This window comes from Hylobates moloch, unplaced genomic scaffold (genome assembly GCF_009828535.3).
Source record: "Hylobates moloch isolate HMO894 unplaced genomic scaffold, HMol_V3 SCAFFOLD_7, whole genome shotgun sequence".
Classification (NCBI taxonomy): domain Eukaryota; kingdom Metazoa; phylum Chordata; class Mammalia; order Primates; family Hylobatidae; genus Hylobates; species Hylobates moloch.
The window spans coordinates 6,573,627-6,583,506 of NW_026652282.1; the positions used below are offsets into that span (position 1 = coordinate 6,573,627).

Genomic DNA, 9,880 nt, shown 5'->3' on the forward strand with positions numbered 1-9,880 from the left:
CCCCGTCTCTACTAAACATACAAAAAATTAGCTGGGCCTGGTGGCGGGCGCCTGTAATCCCAGCTACTCGGGAGGCTGAGGCAGGAGAATCGCTTGAACCCGGGAGGTGGAGGTTGCAGTGAGCCGAGATTGCACCACTGCACTCCAGCCTGGGCGACAAGAGCAAAACTCTGTCTCAAAAAAAAAAATTCTCCAGCCAGACATAGGCAGTGTGTTAGTGTCCTATTGGTGCTGTAACAAATCGCCACAAACTTAGTGGTTTAAAATGCCACATTTACGCATTACAGTTGTGAAGGTCAGAAGTCTGTAATCTATCACGCCAAGCTAAAGTCAAGGTGTGAGCAGGGCTGTGTTCCTTTCTGGAAGCTCCAGGGAGAATTGGTTTCTTGCCTGTCTAGTTTCTGGAGGCCGCCCCATTCCTTGTCTCACGGCCCCTTCCTGCATCCGCAAAGCCAGCAGTCTAGCGTCTTCCAGTCTCTCCCTGACTCTTCTATCATCTCATTTCCCTCCCTGACCCGCTTGCCTCCCTCACACAAGAACCCTTGTGATGACACTAGCCCACCTGGATAAGCCGGAATCATCTCCCCACAGCAGGAGCCTCGATTCCATCACAGCTGCAAAGCCTGTTTTGCCATGGAAGGCAACATAGCCACGTACCCCCTTCCTTCCTTCCCGCCCTCCCTCCTTCCCACCTTCCTTCCTTCCTTCCATTCCTCCCCTCCCTCTCTCCTTCCCTCCGTCCTTCTCTCCCTCTTTCCCTTCCTCCCTGTCTCCTTTTTCCTTTTGCTTTTTTTAAGGAAACAGGATTATATAATAATATTTTTGAAATCTGCTTTTTACTTAGCAGTATTGGGAATGTTTTCCTTAATTATTCTTCAACATAGTATTGAATTTTGGTGTGATATCCCATTATAAGGATATAAAATGGTTTCCTTAATGGTTCTCTAAGTGTTGTTTTAGGATTTTGCCTTTTCGTCCCAGTTGTAACCTCAGTTACAGAGTTCATTGGGTGTGCTTTGCACTTAGATCTTTGCACACATCTCTGCTCATTTGCTCAGAATAAATTCCTTCTTATGGAAACCCTGTAAGCAAAGGAGTCCAGTGGGATTTTGACTTCCGTGTAACGTTTAGTCCTACATACTGGGTAGCCGGCATCGTTTGCCTTTTGGCAGCCTCATTTCTTACACAGGTTCCATTTGAAGCTGTCCCCAGTCTTAGCAGGTCAGTTTCACACACCAGGAATCACTCCACATCTTCCACTTGTCTTACCTACCTAAACTGTTCCAACAAGCTTGTAATTCAAGACTTAGCTAAAAAAAGGTTATTTCCCATGAACTAACAGCATCTTTCCCAGCTGGCGCGGTGGCTCACGCCTGTAATCCCAACATTTTGGGAGGGTGAGACAGGCAGATCACCCGAGTCCAGGAGTTGAAGACCAGCCTGGACAACAAAGCGAGACTCCATCTCTACAAAAAATACAAAAATTAACCAGGCGTGGTAGTGCGTGCCTGTGGTCCCAGCTACTTGAGAGGCTGAGGAGGGAGGATCTCTTGAGCCCAGGAGGTTGACTGAGGCTGCAGTGAGTTGTAGTTTTGCCACTATACTCCAGCCTGGGTGAGAGTGAGACCTTGTCTCAAAAAAATAAAATTAAAATTAATGGTGTCTTTCCTAATACATGGGTTGTCAGTGGCCTTCACAACTCAATCTCATCCAGGTGGGTGCCACTTCTGCTAACACCTGTACTTATATATTACCACTGCTTAAAAAAAAATGTCGGCCAGACACAGTGGCTCATGCCTATAATTCCAGCACTTTGGGGGGCCGAGGTGGGCGGATCACGAGGTCAGGAGTTCGAGACCAGCCTGGCCAACATAGTGAAACCCCATCTCTACTAAAAATACAAAAAAAATTAGCTGGGCGTGGTGGCAGTTGCCTGTAATTCCAGCTACTCAGGAGGCTGAGGCAGGAGAATCGCTTGGACCCAGGAAGCGGAGGTTGCGGTGAGCCGAGATCACGCCATTGCACTCCAGGCTGGGCGACAAGAGTGAAACTCAATCTTTAAAAAAAAAAAAAAAAAGCATTACCTGCAGGTGATATGAGTTAGACACCAGTTCTAGGGCTGGTGGGGAAAGAGAAATGAGGAGCCCATACAGATGTTGGAGTGGACCCTGCAGGTGTATTAGCAAACATACCTACCCTCCAAAGGCTGACAGAGCAAAAGAGGCTACATGATGAAGCAAATGAAGCAACTAAAGGGTGGTGGCTGCAGTGACCTCAGGACCTAGGACTGACACCTGGATGAGCAGGGTGACTGGTGGAACGTGGGAACAGAACATTGAGGGAGGGCCTCGACTGGAAACCATGGCTACCGTGTTGATGAGAACTCCCAGCTGCCTGGACCAAGAAGCCGGTGCTGAAGAACTCGGCAGGGCGTCCAAGAGGAGCTGTGTCCATGTCGGCCCTGCTGGCCAGGTGAGCTGACTGCCCTCCCCTCAAGCCACCGGTACACGCGAAGGCCACATCGCTAGGTAGCGGTGGTTCGTTCCTTCTTTATTGTGTATTTTTTTTTTTTATTGTGGTAAAGTATGTGTAACATAAAATTGACCATTGTAGCCATTTAAGTGTACAGTTCAATGGCAGTAAGTACATGTAATTACGGGTAACTGGCACCACTGTCTACCTCCAGGACTTTTTATCTTCCCCAAGTGAAACTCTGTCCCTGTGAAACATGAACTCCCCATTAGTTCCCGCCAGCCCCTGGCAACCACCACCTACTTTCTGTCTATGAATTTGACTCTCTATTACAGGTACCTCCCGTATGGGGATCCGGGCAGTATTTGTCCTTTTGTGACTGGCTTCTTTCACTCAGTGTAATGTCTTCGAGGTTCGTCTGTGTGGTAGCCTGTGTCAGAACTTCCTTTTTGAGACTGGGGATAGAAATCCTATTTCTGGTTTCGGTATAGACCACATTTGGCTTCCATTGTCTGTGGGTGGGCACTTGGGTTGTTTCCACCTTTGGTTACTGTGAATAATGTTGCTATGAACATGGGTGTAGAAATATGTCTTTGAGTCCTTGCTGTCACATCTTTTTGAGTATATACCCAGAAGTGGAATTGCTGGATCACATAGCAATTCTTTTTTTTTTTTTTTCTAGGAGGTAATCTCCCTCTGTCACCCAGGCTGGAGTGCAGTGGTGTAATCTTGGCTCACTGCAACCTCCGCCTCTCGGGTTCAAGCAATTCTTGTGCCTCAGCCTCCCGAGTAGCTGGGACTACAGGCACACACCACCACACCCAGCTAATTTTTTTTTTTTTCTAGTAGAGACAGGATTTCACCATGTTGGCCAGGCTGGTCTCGAACTCCTCACCTCAGGTGATCTGATCCACCCGCCTCAACCTCCCAAAGTGCTGGCATTACAGGCATGAGCCACCACTCATGGCCCCCTGGATCACATGACAATTCTTTGTTTAGTTTAGTTTTGTTGTTGTTGTTTTGAGACGGAGTCTTGCTCTGTCGCCAGGCTGGAGTGCGGTGGCACAATCTCGGCTCACTGCAACCTCCGCCTCCTGGGTTCAAGTGATTCTCCTGCCTCAGCCTCCTGAGTAGCTGGGACTATGGGTGCACACCACCATGCCCAGCTAATTTTTGTATTTTTAGTAGGGACAGGGTTTCACCATGTTTACCAGGCTGGTCTCGAACTCCTGACCTCAGGTGATCCACCCACCTCGGCATCCCAAAGTGCTGGGATTGCAGGCATGAGCCACGCACCAGGCGCTTTTTTTCTTTTTTGTGAGACAGGGTCTCACTCTGTTGCCCAGGCTGGAGTGCAGTGAGATCATGGCTCACTGCAACCTTGAACTCCCAGTCTCAAGTGATCCTCCCACCTCAGCCTCTTCCCAGGTAGCTGGGACTATAGGTGCCAAGCCTGGCTAATTTTTGTAGAGATGGGGTTTCACTATGTTGCCCAGACTGGACTTAAACTCCTGGGCTCAAGCAATCCTCCGACCTCAGCCTCCCAAAGTGCTGGGATTAAAGGTGTGAGCCACTGTGCCTGGACGATTTTCCTGTCTTTTTAAGGCTAAATAATATTCCATGGTATGGATAGATCACATGTTGCTTATCCATTCATCTGTCAATGGACACTTGAGTGGCTTCTGCCTTTTGGCTCCTGTGAATGAGCTGCTGTGAACATGGGTGTGCCGATAACTGGTCAAGACCCTGCTTTCACTTCTTTTGGGTATCTACCCAGAAGGTGAATTGCTTTATCAGGTGGTGTCTTTTTTTTTTTTTTTTTTTTTACTTTTTTAAGGAATTGCCATACTGTTTTCCACAGCATCTGCACCATTTTACATTCCCACCAACAATGTACTAAGGATCCCATTTCTCCACATCCTTGCCAACACTTGTTATTTTGTTTCTTTAAAATAGTAGCCAGCTGGGTGTGGTGGCTCACGCCTGTAATCCCAGCACTTTGGGAGGCCGAGGAGGGTGGATCACCTGAGGTCAGGAGTTCAAGACCAGCCTGGCCAACATGGCGAAACCCTGTCTCTACTAAAAATACAAAAAAAAAAATAGCTAGGCGTAGTGGCACATGCCTGTAATCCCAGCTACTCGGGAGGCTAACGCAGGAGACTCACTGGAACCCGGGAGGGCTTGCAGTGAGCGGAGATCACACACCACTGCACTCTAGCCTTGGGCGACAGAGCAAGACTCTTGTCGCAAAAAAAATTTTTACATTTATAGTGAGTATATGTTCTTACACTAAGGAAGGTAAATAAAGTAGGAATCGGGAGGCCTTCACAGGACTGGGGTTAATCAAAAGTCAACACTGCTGGATTAGCATCCAAGATGGAGTCACGTATGTCTCCACACAGGGCTGTTCCTGTGTCTGCATCTTCTCTGAAGAGCCGTCTTGAAATATGCCAAAAAAGGATATCTCTTTTGTGTATGAACCTGTTTGATACCTAGCGAAGCCTACGGACCTTATTCCAGAAAAGATGCAAAAACAAGATGCCCAGGATTATACTTATTTTGAAATGCAGTTATTGAGCCAGGCACAGTGGTTCATGCCTATAATCCTAGCACTTTGGGAGGCCAAGGTGGGAGGATCACTTGAATCCAGGGGTTCGAGAGCCACCTGGGCAACATAACAAGATCCCCATCTCTACAAAAAAATACAAAAAGAAATTAGCTGAGTGTAGTGGGACACACCTGTGGTCCCAGCTACTTGGAAGGCTGAGGCAGGAGGATGGTTTTCGCCCAGCAGGTTGAGGCTGATTGAGCTATGATCGTTTCACCGCACTCCAATCTGGGAGACAGAGACCCTCTCTCTAATAATAATCATCATCATTTGTTCAAGAATATTTTGCTAAAAAGAATGATTGCTATAAATGTGGCATCTGCCAGGAATGTTCTGGCCATTAGGAGGGATTTCTGACATCAGCCTGGAATAACCTCTGACCCATCGCTCCCCAGCATGCCTCCCCGATAAAGTTCAGACCCTCAATGTTCTCCAGCAACTCTTTCTTTCCTTCCTCCCTCCCTCCCTCTCTCCTGCCCTTCCATTTCTCTCTCCCTCCCTCCTCCCTCCCCTCTTGCTTCCTTCCTTCCTTCCACTCACAATGTCTATTTCATCCCATCTTTATTCATCACTTAAAAATGAGTGTCTCTTTCCAGAGTGGATCTTCCTTCCAGCACCCAGGAGAGCCTTTCAAAGTTTTCTGCATATACATGTGGGTGGCTTTTAAAAACAAAACTGGCTTTTGTTTTAAAAACAAATATACACACACACACACAAACACAAACACACAAGGAGACACACAAATACACAACACACACGAACACAAGGAGACACACAAACACACACATATATATATATAAAACAACATGTATATTTATACATTCTTTTGCATCCTTTTCCCACTTAGCAAACAGTGACAATTTCCTGTCACTAAAATGCTTTTGAAGACTTCATTATAAATGGTTGAATAGTATGCTATATCTCCTGGAATTATGAAATGTACTTAAGAATCCGTATTGCTTCACATATTACTTGTCTCCAGATTTCTCTTATTCCTAGTGTCGACAACACCCCTGGTGAGCATCAGTGCCCAGACACTTTGATCCCACTTCTCTGATTTGTCCACTAGAATTGGTCCCAAGAAGTGGGAGATTGGGTCAAGAGACAGCCATGTTTTTATTACTCTTGATAATAATTTTTTTTTGAGATGGAGTCTGGCTCTATTGCCCAGGCTAGAGTGCAGTGGCGCTATCTCTGCTCACTACAGCCTACGACTCCCGAGTTCAGGCGATTCTCCTGCCTCAGCCTCCCGAGTAGCTGGGACTATAGGCGTGCGCCACCATGCCCGGCTAATTTTTGTATTTTTAGCAGAGATGGGGTTTCACCATGTTGGCCAAGCCGGGCTCAAACTCCTGACCTCAAGAGATCTGCCCTATTCGGCCTCCTAAAGTTCCGGGATTACAGGCGTGAGCCACCATGCCTGGCCTTACTCTTGATAATAATTAACACACTTTTATGTTTGTGTCTGTGTATGCTCACCATTTTTTCCAATTAAAAAAAAGTAATAGACTTTAAGACAGGAAAAGAAAAATCACCAGTAATCCTAATATTTAGATGCATCTCATTTTGTCTTCCCAGCATATTTTATGATAGGCAAAAATAAGATTATACTACTATATATACTAACGAGTTTGTTATCTGCATTTTAGATTCAACCCACCATGGACATTTTCCCATGTTACTAAATCTTTTTCTACTTTACTATCTGCAAAGTATTATAATAAATGAATGGCTTCATTTTAACATATACTAGGTAGTAAAGTGTATTTATGTACTCAAATTAATGAATCTTCCATTGCTTGACAACTTTTTTATTGGAGACATGGTCTTGCTGTGTTGCCCAGGCTGGTCTCAAACTCCTGGGCTCAAGCAAGTTTCCCGAGACAACTGTTTTGTGAAATATTTTTTATGGTTTTCTTATTTTAAATAATCATGCTTATTGCAGAAATATTTGAAAATACTGAACAGCCAGGCACCTAAAAAAATTACAACCTGAGTGTCATAAATGGACACAACATTGCGTGAAAGAAACCAGTCACACAGAAGCATTGACCGTATGATCCCCATTTTGAAAAACAGGCAAAATAGAAATAAGACTTGTGGGGATGCATGCTGAGACGATAAAACTATGAAGGCAAGCAAGGAAGTGGGAATATTGTGTATCTGAAATGAAATGGTGGCTCCATGGGTGTTCACCCCATCATCATTCATTGAGCTGCACACTTGTGTGCTTTTCTATATGTGTGTGACCCTTCACAATCCAAATAGCTTAGAAAAAACTCAGAATCTCTCAAACCGAGTTAAAAATGTCTCCTAATAGCTTAGGATATAGATTTTCATTTCGGTTTGTATCTATAATTATATCGTACATATTATTTTGAAACATGTAATTTGTATTTGAAATATTACGGACACCTCCCTTTTGGTCACACAGAATGTCAACTAGAATGGCTGTCATGAAAAACACTAAAAATACCAAATGTTGGAGAAAATATGAAGAAACCGGAACCTCCATCATTGCTGGTGGGAATATAAAATGGTGCAGCCACGTGGGAAAACAGTTTAGCAATTTATAAAAAGTTAAATGCGCACTTACCATATGAACCACCAATTTCACTCCTAGGCGTCTACACCAGATAAACAAGGACATATGCCCGTATAAACTTTTATATTCAAGTGTTCACGACAGCATTATTTATAATGGCCAAAACATGGCACCAACCCAAATGTCCAAAAGCTGATGAATGAACAAACCGCGGTCTATCCACACAATGGAACACCATTCAGCAATGAAAAGGGACAACCTTCTCATACCTGCTGCAACAAGGATGACCCTTGGAAACGTGCCATGTGAAAAGAGCCACCCAAAACTATTACACCTCGTACGAGTCCATTTGTATTGTCAATGTTGTCGTATAGTTCCATCGCATGGACATAGCATAAATTCTTTCACCAAGCCCTATTGTTGGACTTGATGTTGTTCCCCAGTTTCCAATATTATAAGCAATGCTGTGATGACCATCTTTGTGGCTACATATTTGTGGCTGACCTTAGTTATGTCTTTGCACCAATGCCTGGAAGTGGAACTGCCAGGCTGAAGGTGTGTGCATTTTAAGGCTTTCGGGAAATATTGCGGAGTGGCCCTGCGCAAAGTTTGCTCAGACTGCACTCCCACCAGCAGAGCTAGAGGGTCTAGTGTCTCCTTTCTCCAATACAACACCTCCCTCTTGGCGCTACTCACCCATGGGAGGCTGTCCCAGGTCCCAGGGTCCCCCCCTCACCATGCTCTGTATTTGTTTGTAGTTTCCTGGGTGCACTGCCACCATGGTCTGGTTCTGCAACAGTGCCAACTGCCAATTTTCAGTCTTCGCCCTTGCCACCATAGGATGGATCCTCTCCTCTACGTCCATGGGTCTCGTGGAGTGGCGAATATGGTACATGAAAGACACCCTGCTCTACCCCCCTGGAATTGCCTGCGTGGGAATATTTAGAGTCTGCGTTTACCGGCATCGCACCAACAGCACCACAACCAAATTTTGTTACCGATACAGCTACCGGGAGACCTTTCTCCCTTTCGAAATTTCCATGGCTCAATGCTTTCTACTGACTGCCAGCATTTTCAGATTCTTTGGGAGAGCCTTTAACATGTTTGCGCTTAGAAACATGTCCATGAGAATATTTGAGGAGGACACCTACAATTCATTCGTTGTTTCAGGAATTCTCAACATTGCTGCTGGTGTCTTTAACTTAATTGCTGTGCTCCAGAACTACGATGCCATCATAAACTCACAGGGGATCATCTTCCCGCCATCTCTCCAAATGCCCTTCAAGCCAGATGTGCAGGAAGTTGGCACTGCCATTCAAGTGGCAGGGATAGGTGTCTTGCCAATGCTGTTAACTGGGATGTTTTCTCTATTTTACAAATGTCCCCTGTATGGCCAACTGCATCCTGGTATTTCAGAAATGTGAATTTCCTGCTTGCATTGGCTTTGCAAATCTAAGATTTCTGGGAGTTTGTGGAAAATGTTATTAGCATGCTCTACCAAATATTGCCAACGACTCAAGACCATGGCATGGGTAGTTTGGGACAGAAGGTGGCCAACTGCCTCCTTCTGTTGTCTTGTGTATCTGAATGTGGTTCACTGATTTGTTGGTTGAATTGAGAACTTTTATTTAAAAGTCTTCCCACCTGCCAGTTGGTCTTATTGCATCTGAATTTTAATTATTGTTGGCTAAAGCAAATAATCAACCCTGTAAACTAAGAGTAGGGAAATAAGAGTTTCTGAGTACATTAACTTCTCACATTTCCCTCTTAAAGTTTTGCTGCAAACAATCATAGGCTAGGCATGGTGACTTACGCCTGTAATCCCAGCACTTTGGGGGCCGAAGTGGGAGGATCACTTGAGGCCAGGAGTCCAAGACCAGCCTGGGCAGCATAGCAAGACCTGGTCTCTACAAGAAAAAAAATATAGCTGGGTGTGGTGGTGTGTGGCTGTGATTCTAGTTACTTGGGAGGCTGAAGTGGGAGGATCACTTGAGCCCAGGAGTTGGAAGCTCCAGTCAGACATGATGGCACCACTGCACTCCAGCCTGGGCCATATGGCAAGACCCTGTCTCTTTAAAAAAAACTCCAATAAACAAAAAACCAAGAATGGACCTTATTTTCTATGTCATGGTAATAACATCTCCCTACCATATAAAGTTTTCTAAAATGTGCAAAAGTAGAGAGGATAGCATAAGGAATCTCCACACCCACTGCCAGATTCCACAGTTACTGAGATTAGGGCACTTCCGCTTTCT

The 9,880-nt window shown here is 45.2% G+C and overlaps 1 protein-coding gene across 2 annotated transcripts; it reads left to right on the forward strand.

Moving 5' to 3' along the window:
* The first annotated feature begins 2,302 nt into the window (after positions 1–2,302).
* On the forward strand, positions 2,303–9,835 carry CLDN34 (claudin 34). 2 transcript variants are annotated; one of them, XM_032756147.2, is made up of 2 exons: positions 2,303–2,472; positions 8,384–9,835. In XM_032756147.2, exons 1-2 carry the CDS (start codon positions 2,362–2,364, stop codon positions 9,047–9,049), a joined length of 777 nt encoding a protein of 258 aa, XP_032612038.2. In that variant the 5' UTR covers positions 2,303–2,361; the 3' UTR covers positions 9,050–9,835. The 2 variants fall into 2 exon arrangements, with proteins under 2 accessions (XP_032612038.2, XP_058297588.1); XM_058441605.1 differs by having other exon boundaries at positions 2,392–2,528.
* Positions 9,836–9,880: the final 45 nt, after the last annotated feature.